Raw genomic sequence first — 24,264 nt, 5'->3', positions numbered from 1 at the left:
TTCCTCTTTGCTTCAGACACGACTGAGAGGAGGGCATCAGTCATGTTGATATTTAGCTAATTATTTTCCACTATCGAACAATTGCGATGGATTACTTGCTAAAGCTTAGCTAACTCCAGGCGGAAGTTAAAGCTTTAGCTAACATCAAGCTAGCTAACTATCTGGATATAAGAACATTTGTTAATGTGTGTGTGTGTGTGGGGGGGGGGGGGTCCAAGTACTTGTTCAACAAAGTTCTTCTCAAGGACTAGCTAGCTAGTCAGACCTTATATCTTCCTTCATAAATAAATCTCCAATCACTTTATTGCAATTGTTCAATGGGAGATATATTTGAATTGTGGCAAGTTAACACTGTTATGGTAACTGGTAGAAAGTGAGGTAACACTTGGCAATAGCGAAGCTTGGCAAACGGTAACATGTTAAAGCATTCCAGCTGTGGTGCACGGCATAGGCAATAATACTGCTGTAACCGTTAGCTACAAAATGGCATCACTTAAGACTCTTGTTAGGCAGTCTCAAAAAGGGTAAACAGTAACATGATAAAAGTTATTCCTATATTTAAATAATGTCACATTTTGATGTAAACTGTTGCAAAAGTACTTGAAAAATAACACTGGATAAGAAGAATAAAGCCAGGCCAGGAGGAAGACTGTTTGCTGGCCTTGCCGTTTCCATCAGCATCTGATTCAGGCTTGTAAACTTCTTGATGGATGACAAAAACCAGCAGACAAAGTCCTCAAGGGTTACGTTTTTGAACATCCTTGGATATGGAATACATAGGAAAGCACATGATTTGGTACAGAACTGAGTTAACAAATATTAATCTGTTAGGTTGTAGGCTAAATCATGGCGACATGCCTTGGGCATTTCCTAGAGGCCCACACTAAACCAAACAGATTTATTTGACATGACAGAGCTGGATTCACATTGAGGTTTGTAACCATAAACCCATTGTTTGGTATTATTTTCCTCATATTTACTTTTGTCAAAATACCTTCGACACTTTGCTCCTGTTTTTGTATAACCAAACATATTTGATATTTAGAGTGAGAACATCATTAATGCAAGTCTAAAGTACAGGATTTGGCAAATGTGTCATTTTCCATGCATTTGTTATACTGCATTTTCCACTCTCAATCTTCCCTACTGCACTGCAGTAGCCTACATTTACTTATTGCCTATGGCAGCCGATATTCCATTCAAGTTTTGCAAAAGTGTATTGAACAGAGTTAGTTGAAATCTGTTTTGTTTTTTTAAACAATCTGTGAGTCACAATTCAATAACATGGCTGTTTCCCATAAAACAAACACTGAATGTCAGAAACTATTGCATAAACCTTTTTACACACTTCTTAAGATAACCCTTTGAAACAAGAACCCTTTGAACTGTTGGCCATTCAACTTTAAATACAGCAGGTGGGGTCAAAATCAGTAATCTGTTCATAGTTGACTGATTCAATCAGTCCCGTTGTTTATCTCCCCATCTCTCCTGGTTTATTTGTGAGTGTGAGATGGTTGATAAAAACACTAGGTCACTTCACAACAGCGGATCCCATATACAGGAAGCAGGTACACAGCAGATAGGGCTTAGGCTACATCAGGCCATGCTCGCAGTAAACAGGTGAGCTTTGTGATTACACTATAAGTAACTCTTGTAAACATAGCCACACTCACCATCTCACACTAATTTTTAATCTTCCATACTCTTTTCCTTTCTCGGGCTAGCTCTTCTCTGGGCATACGTAAGAGAGGATAGTGTCAATCATGTTCTTGACAATGACTGGAGGAGGGTGGAGAGCATGGGGGAGGTGGTGAGCAAGGGTCATCTCCCAGGCATCCACCAGCAAGACATCCAGACCCCTGAACATGGCCCTGAGCACCCCGTCCAGCTGTACGGAGAACCAGTCACTATTGTACAGGCTCACCTCCGGGTCCAGGGCTTGGAGGTTGGCTGAACGTACCACTATCAGGGTCCCCGGGGCACGGTCCAGAAGCTGCACCACTGCCCGTCGAATGTGGCGTAGTCTGCGTATGTAGACCTCTACAGGGAAGGTGCTAAAATGGGCCCAAACGCTGAGGACCACCACGGTATCTGGGCCTCCCGCCAGGCCGTCCAGCTCGTTAGCTACATAGCGCATCTCACTGGCAATAACAGTGGAGAAGCGTATTGGAGGACCATGACAGCGGTACCTCAGCAGGATGTTGTGGGTGCTGTCCACTGCCATGAAGGGCCCCACATTCCTAGGACTGTGAAGGTTGAACTCTTTCAGCTCTGTGATAAAGAGGAAGTTGGACAAACAGAACAGAGAGTTAGAAAGCACACGAGACAGTGCACAGTGAGAGATGTCATTGGGCTTTAGCAGACAGCACTCACCTGGGACAAAGGCGTTGAGGTACTCGAACCACTGTCTAGCAGTGGAATCTCCATACATGTACACCACCTTGCCCTTCAGACACTGAGTAATGGCAGAGGAGTCGTTAAACTGATGCATTGCGACACCACCCAGCGCCCGCCATGACCCTTGGAAGTAATACCCAGAGGGAGTGACCCTGATAGGCTCCGCTCTCACACTGCTGCTCTCCATCTCTGGTTTGTCTGAAAGAGGAGACATCATGATGCGCTAGCTAACATAACCTTACAAGTACAGTGCCTTCAAAGTATTCATACCACCTGACTTATTCCACATTTTGTTGCGTTACAACCTGAATTCAAAATGGATTACATTGCGGGGGGGGGGGGGTTCTCACCCATTTCCACGGGCGGCAGGTAGCCAAATGGTTAGAGCGTTGGACTTGTAACCGAAATGGTGGTTGGTGGTTGAAGATATCCCTCTAGTGGTGTGGGGGCTGTGCTTTGGCAAAGTGTGTGGGGTTATATCCTTTCTGTTTGGCCCTGTCCGGGGGTATCATCGGATGGGGCCACAGTGTCTCCTGACCCCTCCCGTCTCAGCCTCCAGTATTTATGCTGCATTAGTTTATGTGTCGGGGGGCTAGGGTCAGTTTGTTATATCTGGAGTACTTCTCCTGTCTTATCCGGTGTCCTGTGTGAATTTAAGTATGCTCTCTCTAATTCTCTCCTTCTCTCTTTCTTTCTCTCTCTCGGAGGACCTGAGCCCTAGGACCATGCCTCAGGACTACCTGGCATGATAACTCCTTGCTGTCCCCAGTGTACCTGGCCGTGCTGCTGCTCCAGTTTCAACTGTTCTGCCTGCGGCTATGGAACCCTGATCTGTTCACCGGACGTACTACCTGTCCCAGACCTGCTGTTTTCAACTCTCTAGAGACCGCAGGAGCGGTAGAGATACTCTTAATGATCGGCTATGAAAAGCCAACTGACATTTACTCCTGAGGTGCTGACTTGCTGCACCCTCGACAACTACTGTGATTATTATTATTTGACCATGCTGGTCATTTATGAACATTTGAACATCTTGGCCATGTTCTGTTATAATCTCCACCCAGCACAGCCAGAAGAGGACTGGCCACCCCTCATAGCCTGGTTCCTCTCTAGGTTTCTTCCTAGGTTTTTGCCTTTAAAGGGAGTTTTTCCTAGCCACCGTGCTTCTACACCTGCATTGCTTGCTGTTTGGGGTTTTAGGCTGGGTTTCTTTACAGCACTTTGAGATATCAGCTGATGTAAGAAGGGCTATATAAATACATTTGATTTGATTTGATCCCCGAGCTGACAAGGTAAAAATCTGTCGTTCTGCCCCTGAACAAGGCACTGTTCCTAGGCCGTCATTGAAAATAAGAATTTGTTCTTAACTGATTTGCCTAGTTAAATAAAGATAAAATAAAAAACACACAATACCTAATAACAACAAAGTGAAAATGTTTTTAGAAGTGCTTGCAAATTTATTGAAAATTAAATACAGAAACATCTCATATAACATAAGTATTCACACCCTTTTGTCAATAAATGTTAGAATCACCTATGGCAGTGATTACAGCTGTGAGTCTTTCTGGGTAAGTCTCTAAGAGCTTTGCACACCTGGATTGTATAATATTTACAGATTATTCTTTAAAAAATGTGATTTGTTGTTGATCATTGCTAGTCAACCATTTACAGGTCTTGCCATAGATTTCCAAGTAGATTTAAGTCAAAACTGTAACTCGGCAACTTGTGAACATTCACTGTCTTCTTGGTAAGCAACTCCAGGGTAGATCTGGCCTTGTTTTAGGTTATTGTCCTACTAAAAGGTGAATTAATCTCCCAGTGTCTGGTGGAAAGAAGACTGAACCAGGTTTTCCTCTAGAATTTTGCCTGTGCTTAGCTCCATTCAGTTTATTTTTTATCCTGTAACTCCCCAATTACAAGCATACCCATAACATGAAGCAGCCACCACTATGCTTGAAAATATGAAGAGTGGTACTCAGTAATTTGTTGTAGTGGATTTGCCCCAAACATAACACTTTGTATTCAGGACAAAAAGTGTATTGCTTTGCCATGTTTTTTGCAGTATTACTTTAGTGCATTGTTGCAAACAGGATGCATGTGCATGCTTCCTTCTCACTCAGTCATCTTCAGTTTTCTCCTATCACACCCATTAAACTCTGTAACTGTTTTCAAATTACCATTGGCCTCATGGTGAAATCCTCAAGTGGTTTCCTTCCTCTCTGGACAACTGAGTTAGGAAGGACGTCTGTATCTTTGTATCGACTGGGTGTATTGATATACCATCCAAAGTGTAATTAATAACTTCACCAAAAGGGATTTTGAATGTCTGCTTTTTTTATCCCATCTACCAATAGGTGCCCTTCTTTATGCAAGGAATTAGAAAACCTCCCTGGACTCTGTGGTTGAATATGTGTTTGAAATTCAGAGTGAGTCCATGTAACGTGTGACTTGTTAAGCACATTTTTACTCCTGAACTTACTTAGGCTTTACATAACAAAGGGGGTTGAATACTTATTGACTCAAGACGTTTCAGCTTTTGATTTATTCACTTGTAGACATAAATAAAAAAAATAAAAAAATTCCACTTCGACATTATCGTGTGTCGGCCAGTGACAAATAAATCGATTTTTTATTTAAAAAAAAAATAAATTTGACCCCCTTTTCTCCCCAATTTTCGTGGTATCCAATCGCTAGTAATTACTATCTTGTCTCATCGCTACAACTCCCGTACGGGCTCGGGAGATACGAAGGTCGAAAGCCATGGGTTGTGCGCCTCCAACCCGGCGCGCCTCCAACCCGGAAGCCAGCCGCACCAATGTGTTGGAGGAAACACCGTGCACCTGGCCCCCTCGGTTAGCGCGCACTGCGCCCGGCCCGCCACAGGAGTCGCTGGAGCGCGATGAGACAAGGATATCCCTACCGGCCAAACCCTCCCTAACCCGGACGACGCTAGGCCAATTGTGCGTCGCCCCACGGACCTCCCGGTCGCGGCCGGCTGCGACAGAGCCTGGGCGCGAACCCAGAGTCTTTGGTGACGCAGCTAGCGCTGCGATGCAGTGCCCTAGACCACTGCGCCACCCGGGAGGAAATAAATCTAAATTTAATACATTTTAAATTCAGGCTGTAACACAACAAAAATGTGGAAAAAGTCAAGGGGTGTGAATATTTTCTGAAGGTACTGTAGATTGATACAAAACACACACAAATACTGCATACCGACAAATCCAGTACAAAACTGACTATAAACTGGGTGGTTCGAGCACTGAATGCTGATTGTCTGACAGCCGTGGTATATCAGACCGTATACCATAGGTATGACAAAACATGTGTTTTTACTGCTCTAATTACATTGGTAACCAGTTTATAATAGCAATCAATTAGGCACCTCGGGGGTTTGTGGTATATGGCCAATATACCACGGCTAAGAGCTGTATCGAGGGCACTCCACGTTGTGTCGTGGTTAAGAACAGTCCTTAGCCGTGGTGTATTGGCCATATACCACACCCTCTCTGGCCTTATTGCAGTGCATTCCTGTGTATATTAAGACACTGCGGAGCCGGCGCAAGATATGGCTCAGAAAAGGTACCAAGCAGTCATTCAATCTTCTTAGTGTAACAGTTGGGATAATGGGACAGTTCAGTGTACAATGCATTTCTCATCCCTGGATTGAGGTACGTTTTCTGAGCCATATCTTGCGCTGGGCTCCGCAGTGTCTTAATATACACAAGAATGCTGTCCGACCCTAGTGCAGCTGTGAGAAAGCGGGTCAGATCTGCTGGCTACCTCCCACCCTACAAACAAGCACACGGATGCACACTAGCCTGTGTGCAGCATCCCCTTGCTGTCTTACCTTTCTTCTCAGGCTGCACAATGACACTGTCAGACCCGGAAGCATGAACACGGACTTTGATGTTTACACCACTGAGAAAAATCAAAGAGACTTATTTTGTTAAAAAAATCATATAACCGAAACAAACCTTGTAATTGTACATGTTACTAGCTAAGGCACAACTACTACATAGGTCTAACATACAGTCCTCACATACTCTCATCTACCACTCACTAACCTCTGGAAGAGCAGTGACTCTTTGTTGGTGAGCAGGTGTTTTTGGTAGCCTCCTTTGGCGTGGTTGATCCGTGTGTCACAGCTGAGCAGTTTGGGCTTGTAGCAGTACCATGGTTCACCTGTGTGGGGGTCCGTGTAATTGCACAGCGGCTGCCGGGTGGTTGGCAGGCACAGGTTGCACACGGTGGTCTCAGACAAGAATCCAGAGCGGAACAGACTCTTGAAGAAGACGCGGTCGGGATGTTCCTCTCGTAACCGACGCAGCACAGCAACTGCCTCACTAGGATGGACCAGTGTCACCTCTACCCGTACAGACCCCTCCCATAGTAACGGGAACACGGCTGAGTAGAGCCCATTCCGGTGGTCCAGCACCTGTCCTGCAACACCCGCCCCCAACTCTGAGGAATGCAGCCGGGCCAGCAGGAAGTCCCCACCGTGACGCTTGGGACGCCCCTGGAAGTCATGCATATGGACTAGCGCCTCTAGCTGATCTCCCACACGCCACTCTCTCCCACCCCCTCCTGGCAGGATCGCAAACAGGCTGTGTGCAGGGTCGCTGGTCTGCCGCAGGGGTCTAGGCGTCAGCCGAGGCTGAGGCTCTGGCCACGCAATGGACTCCAGGAGGTAACGCTGCTCCAGAGCCTCCTCGGCTGAGGGCTCCAGGCCCAGGTGGCCACAGTAGCTCCGGTTGTGATCCAAAGGAGGTTGTTCCTCTGGGGTGAAGGCTGAATGGATGCTGCTCTGGAACTGGTAGAGTGTCGACACTGTTTGGCAGTTGAGTTTCTGCAGAGAAGAGGAAAGGTCACCAAGAGGGAGGGTAGTAATGGAGGGTGGTGATTAAAAGACACGCCCCCCTCAGAGAGAAACACAGCTGCATGTGAGCTTTCACATTTTTCAACATGTTTTTTACAAAAGGATAGATTTGGAGTTAGATAAACTTGGATTTTTCAGCAGGTACATATGCAGGATGCTACACTCCACAGCATGGCCTTCGCTCCAGATCAAAACTCCAAACCTACAAACTATTAACCGGAGAGATTACTGCTTCCAAGGTTATTTTTCCAAGCTATACGGAGGGTGCTCTAGCAAACAAACAGCAGAGACCTGAGGACACCATCCAACCTGGAACTGAGTGACTAGTGTTTGGTCTGATGCTATTTTGAAAGCCAAGAAGAAAAAGAAAAAAGGAAAAATAAAGTACATCACAATGATATATTTTACTCTATGGGGACTGAATGCTGAGTTAAGGCTGCCAAGTTTGCAAGGACAGACCAGATACAAATTCAATTAGCACTAAGGTGTGAAGTAAAAGGCCTTTGGGCCCAACAAGTGTCAGGAGTCTTTGAAGCATCCTCTGAAGTCCCCTCCTGCTGTTCAAAACCCATTCACTGGCATTTTCTACAATAAATCTGCCTCCAGAAATAAAAGCTTCTCCCAAGTGGGTGTGACACCTACTCCCGTTGCCTGCTGCTTGGATTCCACCTGGCTATCTGTTCACCGTCTGCCCTGGCCTGTCTCCCCGTCTGGTACAGGTATCTCCACCACACTCACCCCTCTCTCCCGAGCTTTCGCTCGCTACCAGCACTCACGCACTGTTGGTGCAAGTGACAATGAACTTACAATGGCTAGCCCAAGTTGTTATATATATATATTTTTTTCTTTCTTCTTGTGCACTTTGCCTCATGACTCCTGCATACTTTGTTGACTATGAACTTTCTTTACCCATCTGTGGGACAGACTGTTTGTTCCCACACTCGGGACTTTGACTCTCTATTGGTTACACTGACTTTTGGCCTCCCATCCTATTCTAACCACCTCTCATCAGCTTTGTATTCATGTTACCTGATGAAATTGCTGTACAATATATTTTTGCCATGTGATGCACATTCAGATGTCATAAATCAGCACTGCAGAGCTCTCCCTGTCCTCTGCCGTGCCTTGATTGTATTACTGCTGATGATATCTGGAAATGTGCATGTACACCGTGGCCCATCTACTGTTGTAGCCCCAATTCTGACTTGTGCGCTGATATCTGCTTCACTGATTTCTGCTCTCAAAAAAGCCTGGGTTTTCTGCACTTTAACACTAGAAGATTATTACCTAAAATGGATCCATTGAAAGTGTCGGTTCACAGCTCCAATCCAGATATGTTGGTCATTACTGAGACGTGTTTTTTATTTAACCAGGCAAGTCAGTTAAGAACAAATTCTTATTCACAATGACGGCCTAGGAACAGTGGGTTAACTGCCTCGTTCAGGGGCAGAATGACAGATTTTTACCTTGTCAGCTCGGGGATTCGATCTAGCAGCCTTTTGGTTACTGGCCCAACACTCTTACCACTAATCAAGGAAGGAAGAGTGTTTTGAATACTGATGTTAACCTTTCTGGTTATAACCTTTTTCGGCAAGACAGATCTTCCAAAGGTGGGGGAGTGGCAATCTTTACCAAGGATCACCTTCAGTGCTCGGTTGTCTCCACTAAGTCTGTCCCCAAACAATTTGATTTGCTGGTTTTAAGAATTAAACTTTCAAATAGCTCTTTGTTGACTGTTGCTGGGTGCTATCGTCCTCCATCAGCACCGGCCTGTACCCTACCTGCCCTAAGCTCTCTCCTGGCCCCTTACACTAAGTCTGAATTTGTCCTGCTTGGTGACCTAAACTGTGATCGGCTTAAACCACCCGACCAAGTCCTAAAGCAATGGGACTACCTAAATCTTTCTCAGATTATTACCAATTCCACACGGTATGACTCCAAACACAGAGAAAAGGCTACTCTCCTCGATATTATCCTCACATAATCCTGATAGGTAGCAGTCTGGTGTTTTCTGTAATGACCTTAGTGATCACTGTTTTACAGCCTGTGTTCATAATGGCTGCTCAGTGAAACGACATGTTGTGATTTGTCAGACGCTTGCTAAAAAACTTTCATGAGCAAGCCTTCCTTCATGAACTGGCCTCTGTAAAATGGTATCGAATCAGCTTGTCGAAGACGCTTGAACCTTCTTTTTTTATATTTTCAGTGGTATTGTTAATAAACACGCCCCCATAATGAAAATGAGAATTAAAAACAGGTTCGGTAAAAATAGGTAAAACAGGTAAACAGGTAAAAACAGCCACGGTTCGTCCTTTATTTAAAGGGGAGATCAAGCTGATCCTAACTGTTATAGGCCTAATTCTATTTTGCCCTGTTATTCAAAAGTTTTGGGAAAACTTGTCAGTAATCAACTGACTGGATTTCTTGATGTCTATAGTATTCTCTCGGGTATGCAATCTGGTTTCCGCTCAGGTTATGGATGTGTCACTGCAACCTTAAAAGGTCCTCAATGATGTCACCATTGCCCTTGATTCAAAGCAATATTGTGCTGCTATTTTTATTGACTTGGCCAAAGCTTATGATACGGTAGACCATTCAAATTACTGTGGGCTGGCTAAGGAGTATTGGTGTCTCTGAGGGGTCTTTGGGCTGGTTTGCTAACTACCTCTCTCAAAGAGTGCAGTGTATAAAGTTAGAAAACCCTTATAGGACACCTTATAGGACACATCACTGCACTCTATACTCCTCTGTAAACTGGTCATCTCTGTATACCCGTCGCAAGACCCACTGGTTGATGCTTATTTATAAAACCCTTTTAGGCCTCACTCCCCCCTATCTGGGATATCTACTGCAGCCCTTATCCTCCACATACAACACCCGTTCTGCCAGTCACATTCTGTTAAAGGTCCCCATAGCACACACATCCCTGGGTCGCTCCTCTTCTCAGCTCGCTGCAGCTAGCGACTGGAACGAGCTGCAACAAACACTCAAACTGGACAGTTTTATCTCAATCTCTTCATTCAAAGACTCAATCATGGACACTCTTACTGACAGTTGTGGCTGCTTTGTGTGATGTATTGTTGTCTCTACCTTCTTGCCCTTTGTGCTGTTGTCTGTGCCCAATAATGTTTGTACCATGTTTTGTGTTGTCACCTTGTTATGTTGTGTTGCTACCGTGCTGTGTTGTCATGTGTTGCTGCCTTGCTATGTTGTCATCTTAGGTCTCTCTTTATGTAGTGTTGTCTCTCTTGTTGTGATGTGTGTTTTGTCCTATATTTATATTGTATTTATTTTTTATCCCATGCCCCCGTCCCCGCAGGAGGCCTTCTGGTAGGCCGCCGTCATTGTAAATAAGAATTTGTTCTTAACTGACTTTCCTAGTTAAATAAAAGGTTAAATTAAAGAAATGTGGGAGAAAGGAAGAAACATCAGAGCACATCTCACTGCTGAAGTGGTTGTTCAGCTTATAGGCCTATTGCTGTTCCATTTTGTTGACATTGTCCTTAATATGATTGCTAATGATAAACAACAAATTCATCACAAAGGGGAAAAGGAGTTAAGAAACAATAGAGGATGTAGTGAAAAGGAAGGGAGTTGCTGAGCTTTGACTGGATGGTTTCATACAAGGAAAACAACTGTTTTTTTTCTCTTTCTCTCTGTCCTCCACAATAGACCTTGAGTTCCTCTATGGCCATATCTCTCCTCCACAATAGAGCTAGAGTTCCTCTATGGCCATCTCTCTCCTCCACAATAGATCTAGAGTTCCTCTATGGCCATCTCTCTCCTCCACAATAGAGCTAGAGTTCCTCAATGGCCAGCTGAAAAAACTAACTGAGCCCCTCCGCACTTAGAAATAGTGAAAACAGAGTTGTGGTGATCCTTCAGAATGCTTTGTCCAACCCCCACCAATCTGAACCCTCCCAACCTAGTGAACGTAAAGCCCCACCCCAACCCTTACTAGAGCAACGCCAACAAACATACCTTTCCCCCTTCCCCTCCTCACCTCAAGAGTGTGAATGTTGCGCAACAGGAAGAGGATTCCCGACAGGGCCAGCAAAAGGAAGATAGGGGTGTATTTGGACAGGTTCTTCCAAACAGTGGCCCCTTTCTGCCTCCCATGATCAGGCCCAGTCTCACGGTCTGATGTCCCCATGGCAACGGTGTCATGCCACTACCAGTCCCCCTGACATAAGCAAAGTCAGAAAGGAGTCAGAAGCCAACAGTGGGGAAGTGTTTGCATTTACATAGAGCATGGAACACTAGGTTAACAATTCAGATTTCCTGTTTTATGAAGCACTCACATTGACCTCACTTTTCATTATAATCAATCTACAGTCAGCAAGGGAAAGCACTTGCAGTCATACATCACTGAAATGTTAGCTCTGGGGTGGAGAATCCAGGTTCATTTGAGGTAATATCTTGGTATTCCAACGTTCAGTACACTACTCAAACCAACTAGCCAGCAGTATAGCTCACAAAGCACTTTACAGTTACTACTGCTGCAGCAATGTCCAGCCAGTAAGTTAATACTTTGTTCAGGCAAAAATATCTGTATCACGAGATTGCTGCTCTGTTCTAAGATTTGTAATCCACTTGTTCTGGTCACATGACTGGAAGTCGGTGAATGTATTTGTTGATGTTGCATATTCTGGAACAGCCAGCCATAGGACTGCTAACTATGTCTATACCGGGCAGACCATGCAATGATTTACCCTTATTACTCCATGCTACCTGCAGTTGGCTACATACTCTAGCATTGGTACTAACCTACCACCACGGTCCGCGGATCATTTTTCCCAAACACATTTATCAGTAACAAAACATAGACAGTGATGTCAACAGATGGAGGGCAGAACGGGCTGTACACTTTAGATGCAGTGTTTGCTCAGCTGCACGTCATAGCTGTATAGAGGAACGAATATAAATCGTTGGAAATGTTTGTTAACCACCAAGCTAAATATTGTAGTATTCTTAGCAGCTAACGTTAGCTAAATTAGTGTAGCCAATACGATTTCTGTGTTGGCTCTTCTAGCTAGCCAGCTAGCACGCTTATGCTTGCTTGCTTGCTTGCTACTTGTACATGCACATATCTGACGTGAGATTGCGAAATATGGCAAATGCTTACTTAGTTGAACTGAAACTTGCGTTGCTCGAGATGATCCCACTGTCACACGACACCAATCATATTCATGTTCACCACTGCGCGTATCAGCTCATTGTGTCGTTTTACGAATCTGTCAGATTTCAGAACGAGATTCATCCGTTTAAATTTTGGGTTAAAGCCTACAACGCCTTCCAGAAAAATGCAGTTACCCCAAGCAGTGCTGTAGATATGATAGAACGTCACCTTAAGATCATATCCGTACAAAGCCCTCCCCTTTTTGGCTAGGCTTAAAGCACATATACTGGAAATCAAGTGTAGAATGTTATTTTTTATACCTTAGTGGTGGAGACCACATGTTTTTTGTTCTGTGAATTTATTTGACCCAGCATACCGCTATTTTGGTTGTTAGAATATACACATTATGCCGTTGCTTTTATCCATGTAAACTGAACTGTAGGTTGGCTGGCCTGCAATGGATGTTATTCAATTATGTATAACATTACTGACTGCTGATCTGGGTTATACTGTCACCATGGGGCATCAGTGAAAAGGCAGAATGAGTGCGTTCACAGACGGACCCAGAAAGTGAAAGGTCCCGTTATATTTATTTAATTCTCGCACAGAAACGGAAACGAGGCACATTGGGCGATGGTTTAGATGGAGTTGGGGTAATATACGTTTGGTGTTTAAGGGGTTTGGAATTGGCCTGAGGAGGTTTGTGGTCTGTGAAAGGGAAATAGATACAAGAAGAAAAGGGACAGATAAAATAAACACAGATACATAAAGTGAGAATGACAGACAAGGAAGAGTCAGGTGACCAAAGATGGAGGGTAAAAAAACATGCGTAGACATAGGAGTCGAAATAAATTAAGGTTAAGGTTAGATTAACGCCTCGATCACACCGACAGTAAGATGCATTTCGGTACACCAAAAGTACCTTAATTTCCAGTGGAACGCTGCGTTCCCTTGCAGCATTGCGTTGCGGAGGCAGTTGCAGTGCGTTCTGTGTGGTGCATATGTTGGGATTTATCGAACGTATTCGTCAAACTGTATGTGTAGACGGCTTGACAGAAATGGTAGCATAAGGTGAATGTTGAACCTTTGCTGCACACATATCCAGATGATGCTACTGTAGGTACCGTACCATTTTGCCCATACAATGTCGGTGTGATTGAGGCTTTTTAGGTTTAGGTATACAAATGACTAAAGAAACTATTCACACCCCTTGACTTTCCCACATTTTGTTGTGTTACAGCCTGAATTTAAAATTGATTAAATTGAGATTTTGTGTCAATGGCCGACACACAATACCCCATAATGTCAAAGTGGAATTGTTTGTAGATAAGTATTCCACCCCTTTGTTATGGCAAGCCTAAATAAGTTCAGGAGTAAAAATGTGCTTAACAATTCACATATATTACATGGACTCATTCTGTGTGAAATAAGTGTTTAACATGATTTTTGAATGACGACCTCACCTCTGTACCCCACACATACAATTATCTGTAAGGTTCCTCAGTTATGTAGTGAATTTCAAACAGATTCAACCACAAAGACCAGGGAGGTTAATGCTTTGCAAAGATGGCCCCGAATTGGTATACTTTCTTTTGCAGATATTGAATATTCCTTTGAGTATGGGGAAGTTATTAATTACACTTTGGATGGTGTATCAATTCACCCAGTCACTACAAAGATACAGGCGTCCTTCCTAACTCATTTGCCGGAGAGAAAGGAATTTCACCATGAGGCCAGTGGTGACTTTAAAACAGTTGCAAAGTGTAAGGAATATGACAGGAGAAACCTGAGGGATCAACACCATTGTAGTTACTCCACAATACTAACCTAAATGACAGAGTGAAAAGAAGGAAGCTTGTACAGAAAAAAAATACTCCAAAACATGCATCTTGTTTGCAACAAGGCACTAAAGTAAAACTGCAAAAGATGTGGCAAAGCAATTATCTTTATGTCCTGAATACAAAGCATTATGTTTGGGACAAATCCAACACATCACTGAGTACTGCTCTTCATATTTTCAAGCATGGTGGTGGATACCCATGTTATGGGTATGCTTGTCATAGGCAAGGACTACAGAGGTTTTTAGGATAAAAATAAATTGAATAGAACCTAGCACAAGCAAAATCCTAGAGGAAAACCTGGTTCAGTCGGCTTTCCAACAGACACTGGGAGATGAATTCACCTTTCAGCAGGACAATAACCTAAAACACAAGGCCAAATATTGCTAACCAAGACAACATTGAATGTTCCTGAGTGGCCTAGTAAAAGTTGACTTAAATCGGTTTGAAAATCTATGGCAAGACTTAAAAATGTCTTTCTAGCAATGATCAACAACCAAATTGACAGAGCTTGAAGACGTTTAAAAATAACAAAAATGGGCAAATACTGTACAATCCAGGTGTGCAAAACTCTTACAGACTTATCCAGAAAGACTCACAGCTATAAATCGCTGCCAAAGGTGATTCTAACATGTATTAGCTCAGGGGTGTGAAAACTTATGAGATATTTCTGTATTTCATTTTCAAAACATTTGTTTAAAAAAAAATCTAAAAACATGTTTTCACTTTGTCATTATGTGGTATTGTGTGTAGATGGGTGAGAAAAATATATATTTAACCCATTTTGAATTCAGGCTGTAACAAAATGTGGAATAAGTCAAGGGAGATGAATACTTTCTGAAGGAACTGTAGTTTCAGTGAGTTGAGGGAAAAGCCATACTCAATTTAACAAACCAATGTTAAAGAAAACATTTTATTGTGTAAACATAGAGCACCAGATTTTTTCAAATCTTTTTTACAATTTGCATTTAACCTGGAGATACATTTCAGTGTCTAGTACAAACCATTCTCAGCAACTAAACTACCTTCTCAGCAAGCTGTGATATTTACACTCACGCCAAATCATCTAGTCCAGACCTGGTCATCTCACTCACCTGCAGGAATACAAGGATAGATTGAGGCATTTAAATACAGGAGAAATTGGAATTACATTTGGAGCCAAGCTGTCTAGCCTGAACTGTAGCCAATCTGTTTCTACTTAAAGGTAGATTGACATTGAGGAGATTTGAGACGACCGAGTAGCAGCACTTATATATGTGAATTCTAGTTCTATCTGATAATCCTGGAGATTCTTGTCTTCCGCTGTGCAATCCCTTAACATCGGGACACACCGCGGATGACCATTCAATTGCAGCAATATAAGATTGCGTGTCGGCCGCGTGGGGAAAAACCAGGGGTGCCGGGAGTTGGAACTGCCATTCCCGCGTCTCCCCAACGTAAGTGAAGCAAGCATTAGCCAAACTGACTGACAGATCATGACAATGAACAACGTAGCATTGTCCAAGAGAATTAAAGGGAGAAAAATCATCCGGGCTATACAAACATATCCACATCCTTGAGTCCATATACCACTCGTTATATGGATGTGAGTCAGTAAGTTCTTAGAGGCGCTGTTAGAGCCATCAATAACATTCATCAGCACAGGTGGACTGAGATTATGGGCAGTCTCTTAGCTAATCCCAGAAGACCAGGAGAGGGACAGGCACTTCAGATTGGACCTCCCAGTGTGTGTTGCTGCTCTGTGTCTTCACTCTGGGCGTTGGAGTCAGGCTGTTCCATTTCGGCCGGTGAGAGGGGTGAGGGGGGCTGTGGTGTGCCTGTTCTGTCGCTGGCACCCCCCTCCTCCGCCTCTCTCTGTTGCACAGAGGAAAGGTACTGCTCCAGCAGACTGCAGTCCTGACTGTCCCCCCCACCACCAGGAGCCAGGGACCCCCCCAAGGCCAGCGCCCGCACAGTCTCCATAGAGTCGCCCGTCCCACAGCTCAGGAAGGTGTCTTCCTGCCGCGCCTGCTGTTCACCTGTGAACTGGAAGCCCGAGTCCGGGAAGGAGAGGTCTGTGCAGGCCGCGTCTGCAGTGCTGAAGGCCACAGGCAGGGGGAGCCGAAGAGCTGGAGGGCCACAGAGCCCGGGTGTCAGAGCTGGCGCAGGAGATGACCCAGCCTGAGCCACACTGGCCAGCTGCGCCTCCACAGTACGCTGCCACTGCTGCATGTACTGAAGCTGCAGAGAGATGGGGAGGAGTGAGAAAGGGTGTGTGAGCGTGAATCTGAATCTGATTGATCCATGACCTTGTTTATCACTAATCTCAGTTAACCCAGAACTAAAGTCTTAACGACTAAAGTCGTAATTGGTCAGATGCTTGATTTAGTTCTGGTTCAAGCCATACGTGTTAAGAGATGAGATGAAGAGCTCCACCCTCTCTCTTTGCAAGTTGATTGGTCCAAAGCACCATAACTAATGCTGCTTGTAATCTCACGCATCCCGTTGTATCGTGACACCTCTACGGTACCATTTATGTTTACGTAGTCAGTCTACGAGAGATTAGTGTATTACTGACCTGACCCCATAGAAAGTTCACAGCCTCCTCCTGTACCAGTCTCTGTAACCTCTCCTCTTCGTGGTGCTTGCGCACCCTGTACACAAACAACAAAGTATTAGTTGGAAGTACTTGACATATGCATTTGCCTGATATACATGATATTCAACATAAAAGGCTAGATACCTTCATCCTTCAGAACTATCTGGCTGTGCCATTAGAAGTGTTGAAAGACTGTGAAGTTACCTGTTGCAGGGACAACATATCCCCCCCAAGGCATCCAATGTTCTAATAGCTATAGCTATATTCTGATGCAATTGCACGCTCCCTCAAAACTTGAGACATCTTTGGCATTATGTTGTGTGACAAAACTGCACATTTTAGAGTGGCCTTTTATTGTCACCAGCATAAGGGGGACCTGTGTAATGATAATGCTGTTTAATCAGCTTCTTGATATGCCACACCTGTCAGGTGGATGGATTATCTTGGCAAAGGAGAAATGCTCACTAACAGGGAAGTAAACAAACTTGTGCACAACATTTGAGAGAAATAAGCTTTTTGTGCTTGTCTGGGATCTTTTATTTCAGCTCATGAAACCAACACTTTACATGTTGCCTTTATATTTTTGTTGAGTATATATTCTGAAGTGTGTCTAAAGACAAGGCTCTTTGTGCACTGCTTATAAAAGGCTAAATGTCTGCTCTTTCTAGTGACAATGGTTTTGTATGGAGATTGTCTTGCCAGTTTTTCTAGAAATGACAGGAGGTTGGGGAGGACGGGCTTGTGGTAATGGCTGGAGAGGAATTAGTGGAATAGTATCAAATACATGGTTTCCATATGTTTGATGCCATTCCATTTGCTCCGTTCCAACCATTATTATGAGCCGTCCTCTCCTCAGCAGCCTCCACTGCTAGAAACCTACTTCTCTAGCCTGACGTGGTGGTCCGTTCCAATTCTCTACCCTTCTTCGAGAAGTGTGCACTCGTACACTCCCCCTCATGTATTTAAAAAGATAGGACTGGTGTGAGGAATATTGTGGAAACTCCCTCCAGCCATGTATGCACCAATCCAATGCTTTAAAATGCATGTGGGGGAGTGAACAAGTGCACACTTCTGGAGAAGGGCAGAGAATCAGAAAGCAACCCTTGGATTGATTGGGGTCTCTTCCGTACCTCTCCAACTCTCCAGACAGGAAGATTATGTGCTCCTGCATCCTGCGCAGGCGGATCTCACACCGGACCTCTTTGGCCAGAGGGTGGCTACGCCGAGCCCACATTCCTCTCCACCATGCCTGGATCCTGACGGCTGCCCTGTCCGCCTCACAGCGGCCCAGCCTATCACATCTCAACACCGCTTCCTCTTCCTGCTTAGATCCCACCCTCACCTCTGCAGCAACGCAGTTTGAGTATGCTCCCTGGAGCGGAGCGCTGTCATTGGTCTGTGATTGGTCACCTGCCGTAACAGGTGGACTGGCGGTTGAGGTTAAGGTACAGGTGAGTGGGCTGTCAGCTGACACCCTTTCTCCCGTTACCTCCTTCACTCTATTCTCCTCCATCTCCATCTCCCTTTCCAAGGGTGCGTGTTGGGTCTTTTCAGGAAAGGTCTTTTTGGGACGGATGGGGTGTTCAGGCGCCAGTGAGTCAGGCTCAAATGTCTCAGTTTCGTCCTCGCTGTCAGAGCGGGCGGGGTCAGAGGTGACAGGTAGAAAGGTGGACTCAGAGGAGAGCAGACTGCCGGTGAGTTTATCTTCGTCTGTCTGGCTCTGAACGTCCTCCAGGTAGAGACGGTCCTCCATACCCCTGGGGCCACGGAGAGGTGGTGCGCCCGCCGGGGAGGCTTCGCAGCCCAGCCAGGTGTTTATCTGCAGGATCGCTGGCTCTGAACACACACACACACACACACACACACACACACACACACACACACACACACACACACACACACACACACACACACACACACACACACACACACACACACACACACACACACACACACACACACACACAAGAGAGAGGAACATTTGAGATTTACACACACTGAGAGTTACAGAATTTACAGAAACAAAAAAATACAAAACAGGTAGAGTACATCATCTGCTACCTGTCTGTCTGGCTGGTGAGGCAGTCACAGGCGTTGTGGCTCTGTCTGCCTCTCTGGCTCCCCCTAGTGGGGGCACATGACAGGGGCTGTGAGTCTCCACATCCAGCTGGGTGGGGCGGGGAGGGCTGGGGGAACCCCCTTGGGTCTGCTGCTGGAGTTGCCTCTGGTGGAACCTGGAGATATACACAGGACCCCTGGTTAAAGTAATGGGATTCAAAGGAGAGATGATGCCTTAAAAGATACATTGCGGTACCTCCTTTAAAAAAATAAGAAAGTTAAATGACCAAAGCTAAGAAGAAAAGACACAGAGGCACATTGATCCAGTTTAGGGTCAGCTGGTATTTATAGCTAGAGCTTTTTCCAAGTGATCACAGGGAGGAGAACATATCCACTGCCAGTGTGATAGTTGACCTCATCGAACAGCTGTTGGCCTCACAGCCCAGTTGTGGATGTATTGTCCTACCTCTGCCAGTTGTGAATGTATTGTCCTACCTCTGCCAGTTGTGAATGTATTGTCCTACCTCTGCCAGTTGTGAATGTATTGTCCTACCTCTGCCAGTTGTGAATGTATTGTCCTACCTCTGCCAGTTGTGAATGTATTGTCCTACCTCTGCCAGTTGTGAATGTATTGTCCTACCTCTGCCAGTTGTGAATGTATTGTCCTACCTCTGCCAGTTGTGAATGTATTGTCCTACCTCTGCCAGTTGTGAATGTAGTGTCCTACCTCTGCCAGTTGTGAATGTATTGTCCTACCTCTGCCAGTTGTGAATGTATTGTCCTACCTCTGCCAGTTGTGAATGTATTGTCCTACCTCTGCCAGTTGTGAATGTATTGTCCTACCTCTGCCAGTTGTGAATGTATTGTCCTACCTCTGCCAGTTGTGAATGTAGTGTCCTACCTCTGCCAGTTGTGAATGTAGTGTCCTACCTCTGCCAGTTGTGAATGTAGTGTCCTACCTCTGCCAGTTGTGAATGTATTGTCCTACCTCTGCCAGTTGTGAATGTATTGTCCTACCTCTGCCAGTTGTGAATGTATTGTCCTACCTCTGCCAGTTGTGAATGTATTGTCCTACCTCTGCCAGTTGTGAATGTATTGTCCTACCTCTGCCAGTTGTGGATGTATTGTCCTACCTCTGCCAGTTGTGAATGTATTGTCCTACCTCTGCCAGTTGTGAATGTATTGTCCTACCTCTGCCAGTTGTGAATGTATTGTCCTACCTCTGCCAGTTGTGAATGTATTGTCCTACCTCTGCCAGTTGTGAATGTATTGTCCTACCTCTGCCAGTTGTGAATGTATTGTCCTACCTCTGCCAGTTGTGAATGTACTGTCCTACCTCTGCCAGCTGTGAATGTACTGTCCTACCTCTGCCAGCTGTGGATGTATTGTCCTACCTCTGCCAGCTGTGGATGTATTGTCCTACCTCTGCCAGCTGTGGATGTATTGTCCTACCTCTGCCAGCTGTGGATGTATTGTCCTACCTCTGCCAGCTGTGGATGTATTGATCTACCTCTGCCAGCTGTGGATGTATTGATCTACCTCTGCCAGCTGTGGATGTATTGTCCTACCTCTGCCAGCTGTGGATGTATTGTCCTACCTCTGCCAGCTGTGGATGTATTGTCCTACCTCTGCTTGCTGAGGATGTATTGTCCTACCTCTGCCAGCTGTGGATGTATTGTCCTACCTCTGCCAGCTGTGGATGTATTGTCCTACCTCTGCCAGCTGTGGATGTATTGTCCTACCTCTGCCAGCTGTGGATGTATTGTCCTACCTCTGCCAGTTGTGGATGTATTGTCCTACCTCTGCCTGCTGAGGATGTATTGTCCTACCTCTGCCAGCTGTGGATGTATTGTCCTACCTCTGCCAGTTGTGGATGTATTGTCCTACCTCTGCCAGCTGTGGATGTATTGTCCTACCTCTGCTTGCTGAGGATCTTCTCCAGCTTGGCATCCTCTGCCGTCTCCAGGGTTGACGTGGAGGTCAAAGGGCACACGGTGGCAAGGTACTGGACCAGTTGCACGTGCTGGCCTGGCCGGTACGAGCGACCTTTGCCCTGGCTGTACAGCCACTCCGCCTTCAACCTGAGATCGCAAACAATAGAGACATTATTGACCAGCAATGATAGTGTTCATTACTCTTCATAACCCTTCGGTCTCAACGTAGACTTTGATCTGAAGCCATTCTTGTGATTATTGTGACTTTGCCATTGTAATTGTTTGTAAGCTCGTGTAGTCTAAAATGAATCTATGACCGTATGCTATTGTTTAGTTTTTTGTATGGCGTTCTTTGTATGCCATTTTTTATATTTGAGAATTAACCAATGATATTAGGCCACATTTGGCCATGATTACAAACATCTGTGTGTCTTTTGACACTATATAAACGAGTAATCTCGCAGTGTTTGTGATTATACCCTGATGAAGACAGCTTGGCTGTCGAAACGTTGGACATTACATTTTTGCATCTGAGCTCCTAGAGTGTGCGGCTCTCCTTTGTTTTCAAGTGATCATTACTCAACACTTTGATGTTATAACTGCATAGTACGACACAGCAACCTTGCAGTCACCAGCCCATTTCTCTACCCAGGGATTGACATTATGGTCTGAAAGGCACTCGCCCTTTGGGCAAGTCAGAAGTAGATTTTGGTTGCCTGAAGATTATGATTACTTGCCTGAAAATGTAACAAGCTATTTTCACCCACACACAAGGGAGGAACCAAAAAGGCCAGACTACTTGCATTTTGTTTGTTACCAGTAAAATAAAATCACCTCAGATCTGGCTCAACATGCTCGACTGCTCAGATCACTTTCACCGGGCAATAGGGCAAACCTTAATGTCAATCAATTCTACCCTCCTTCCCCTGCAGTTAGCAATTTTTAACTTCACTGGAGTTCTGGACCTGGTCTCACCCTTCTTTCTGTGACACCAAGTATCCGTCCAGGATCTTCAGGTTCAGGCACCAGCTCATGATGTACGGCCGGTAGTCGTATCCAGGCAACGAGGGGGTTGCCATGATGCAGGGGTTACTCATAATGGAGAGCTGTTCCAGGTCATGGAGGGGTGCCAGGTAGGAGACCTGTGGGAGGTAGAGAGAGAGAGAGAAATAGAGTCAAGCAAGTGGGAGAGAAGTAGGAAAGAGATTGTTGTTAAAAGCAGAGCAGGTGAGAGTGCAAAGACAAAACGAGAGCAAAGAGAGAAAGTAGAGAGTGCAAAGGGACAAAAAAGCAGGGTCTTTACCTCGTTGAGGTCTCTGATCTCATTCTCTGCCAGGGAGAGGATGGACAGATGGGCGGGCAAATGAGTGGGGACAGTCCGTAGCGTCGTAATGCTGTTACCATGAAGGAGAAGGGTCTGCAAAAGAAATAGCAGCCTGTCAAACAACACCACAGAAAAACTGTCCTGCTTAATGCTCCAGAATTCTATCTGCATCCCCATAACTCTGAAAAGTCACGAGGCAAGACCTGTTCTCACCTTTAAGGCTAACAGCTTGGTAAGATCTCCAATGTTGGAGATGTTGTTGTCAGACACGTCCAAGTGTTGGAGAGCCACACAGCTGTTGAGCTGCTCAATGACCTGAGTGAAAAGTGGATATCCAAATTGCATGATCAGGAGACAAAATGAACACATTATGGAGGGAGTACATTGTCCACTTTCTTCCCCTCACCTTGATGTTGTTGCCTGACAGGTTGAGCCACTCCAGGTGTGGCAGGTCTCTCAGCCCTTCAATATAACCAATACTGTTATTGGGCAGGTTCAGAACTCTCAGCTCGGTTAGACGACACACACCCATCATCCGCACCAGGCGGTTACCAGCAACTGATAGCTGCCCAGCACAGAACAGACAGAGGCAGAATAAGACAGCAAGACAATATAGAGGGAACTAATCCAACCCAATTTGGTGCATTGCGAAGTTTGCAACAACTAGTAAATGCCCATTTACAAATAATCGGAGGAATTCAACAATGTTCAACAATTAAGTTGACCAGATTCCATCAAATGTGCTTGGATAGAAAGGTCTACCTGTTGGAGGCCTCGGCTCCTCTCCAGATGGTCCAGTTTCATGATGTGGTTCCGGTCCAGAATGAGTGTGTGTGTTTCATCAGAGCAGGTGAAACTGGGCTCCAGTTTCTGCAGACCCTGCAATGACAGGTCCCGCACTGGACCTAAAAGGGGAAACAGAGAGAAACATAAAAACATGGGCGTGGATGGATGTATAATCTATTATGCACATGTTGGTAGTATCACCATGAACACGAACAATACATAGAAACAGTATGAGCCATACAGAGGAGGACAACAGCAACTAGGGAGGCAAGCTTATAAATCTACTATGTATATACTGTAGACACAGCCTCAAGCAAGATACGGAAAAGGATACAACTGAATCATGGAAGCCATCTTGGAGAACTGCAGTTGATCACTATCATACAGTTTATTCATACTGGGCAGACTTAGTCTGAGGGATGTTGATTCATTCACCTTCACTCTGTTGATTGAATAGCTGTTATAGCAGTACATAAAGGACATAAAGAAATTCTGGGTGTGAAAATCCAGCATGGTATTGGGATTATTGGTCAGACAGTGAAAACAATTTCACATATGCAATGCAGCATAGCTCTACTGAAAACAATCCAGTCCTGAACGCATTCACCTAAATAAAGGTAAAATAAAAAAATAAAAATGACTCTGGACTATTTGATAATGAAAGGATGGGTAGCTAACTACAGTCAGTAGTTCGAGCTAGCTAACGTAGGACAGAACCAATCATTGAAACATACGTATGTTCACTAAATCGTTGCCCTACAATGTCAAACGTCACACGAAGGTAGCTGTCATGCACTCACCAGTTGTGTCAAAAGTCAAATCTGATACTCCCATTTCGCGCAGAATATATGAGGCTGCACCAAACTCGCTACGCTAGCCTGCTTGCCAAAGCTCAACTGTCTTAGAGACCTCCGGCGAAAACAACAGAAAGAACGCTTAGAATTGATTGGAATATGTAGTTCAAAAATGTCCGTTTGTCATTAAAGGACCACTATGCTTGGCTTAAAAAAACTACACTAAGCTTTACTGCAGTGCAGGGCGCTGTTGATAAACAGGTGGGAAAGAGATCTCAATAGATTTACACTTGATAGCAATCCCAATATGAAACGAAAAAAAAGCATGATGGTACAAACATATCTATAAAAAAAGAAAAATACCTTCATTTTGTTCAATTTGTTGATCGGGTCCTTTGGCTTGCCTTTCTATCATCGCCATACTTCCCGCTTGTGTTAACGCCAAGCAACCTATCTAGTTGCTGATTGGTCAAATACTTTTTTATAAACAAAATTCATATTTGAAAATCAAAATACTGATCCTGACTGGATATAATGAAATACATGATGTGTAGATA

General features: G+C 44.7%; 2 protein-coding genes across 4 annotated transcripts; both read right to left on the bottom strand.

Annotated features, from left to right (window-relative positions):
- Window positions 1–285: 285 nt before the first annotated feature.
- LOC139547156 (NXPE family member 3-like) lies at window positions 286–12,631 on the bottom strand. Its single transcript, XM_071356210.1, has 6 exons — window positions 12,402–12,631; window positions 11,280–11,459; window positions 6,465–7,246; window positions 6,248–6,318; window positions 2,374–2,595; window positions 286–2,271 (listed from the first exon to the last, which is right to left on the bottom strand). The coding sequence occupies exons 2-6, from the start codon at window positions 11,427–11,429 to the stop codon at window positions 1,721–1,723; spliced, it is 1,776 nt and encodes a 591-aa protein (XP_071212311.1). The 5' UTR covers window positions 11,430–11,459; window positions 12,402–12,631; the 3' UTR covers window positions 286–1,720.
- Window positions 12,632–15,132: 2,501 nt separating this feature from the next.
- LOC139547154 (centrosomal protein of 97 kDa-like) lies at window positions 15,133–24,174 on the bottom strand. Of its 3 annotated transcripts, XM_071356208.1 has the most exons (12): window positions 23,714–23,828; window positions 23,349–23,370; window positions 22,890–23,032; window positions 22,534–22,692; window positions 22,341–22,442; window positions 22,107–22,220; window positions 21,779–21,945; window positions 20,786–20,950; window positions 18,873–19,045; window positions 17,942–18,647; window positions 16,791–16,866; window positions 15,133–16,453 (listed from the first exon to the last, which is right to left on the bottom strand). In XM_071356208.1, exons 3-12 carry the CDS (start codon window positions 22,929–22,931, stop codon window positions 15,941–15,943), a joined length of 2,217 nt encoding a protein of 738 aa, XP_071212309.1. In that variant the 5' UTR covers window positions 22,932–23,032; window positions 23,349–23,370; window positions 23,714–23,828; the 3' UTR covers window positions 15,133–15,940. The 3 variants fall into 3 exon arrangements, with proteins under 3 accessions (XP_071212309.1, XP_071212307.1, XP_071212308.1); XM_071356206.1 differs by lacking the exons at window positions 23,349–23,370; window positions 23,714–23,828 and adding an exon at window positions 24,071–24,174; XM_071356207.1 differs by lacking the exon at window positions 23,349–23,370 and having other exon boundaries at window positions 23,714–23,848.
- Window positions 24,175–24,264: the final 90 nt, after the last annotated feature.

Source organism: Salvelinus alpinus, chromosome 20, assembly GCF_045679555.1.
Source record: "Salvelinus alpinus chromosome 20, SLU_Salpinus.1, whole genome shotgun sequence".
NCBI lineage: Eukaryota > Metazoa > Chordata > Actinopteri > Salmoniformes > Salmonidae > Salvelinus > Salvelinus alpinus.
Note: the sequence above shows the minus strand (reverse complement) of the source record. Positions and strands in the feature narration are given on the sequence as shown.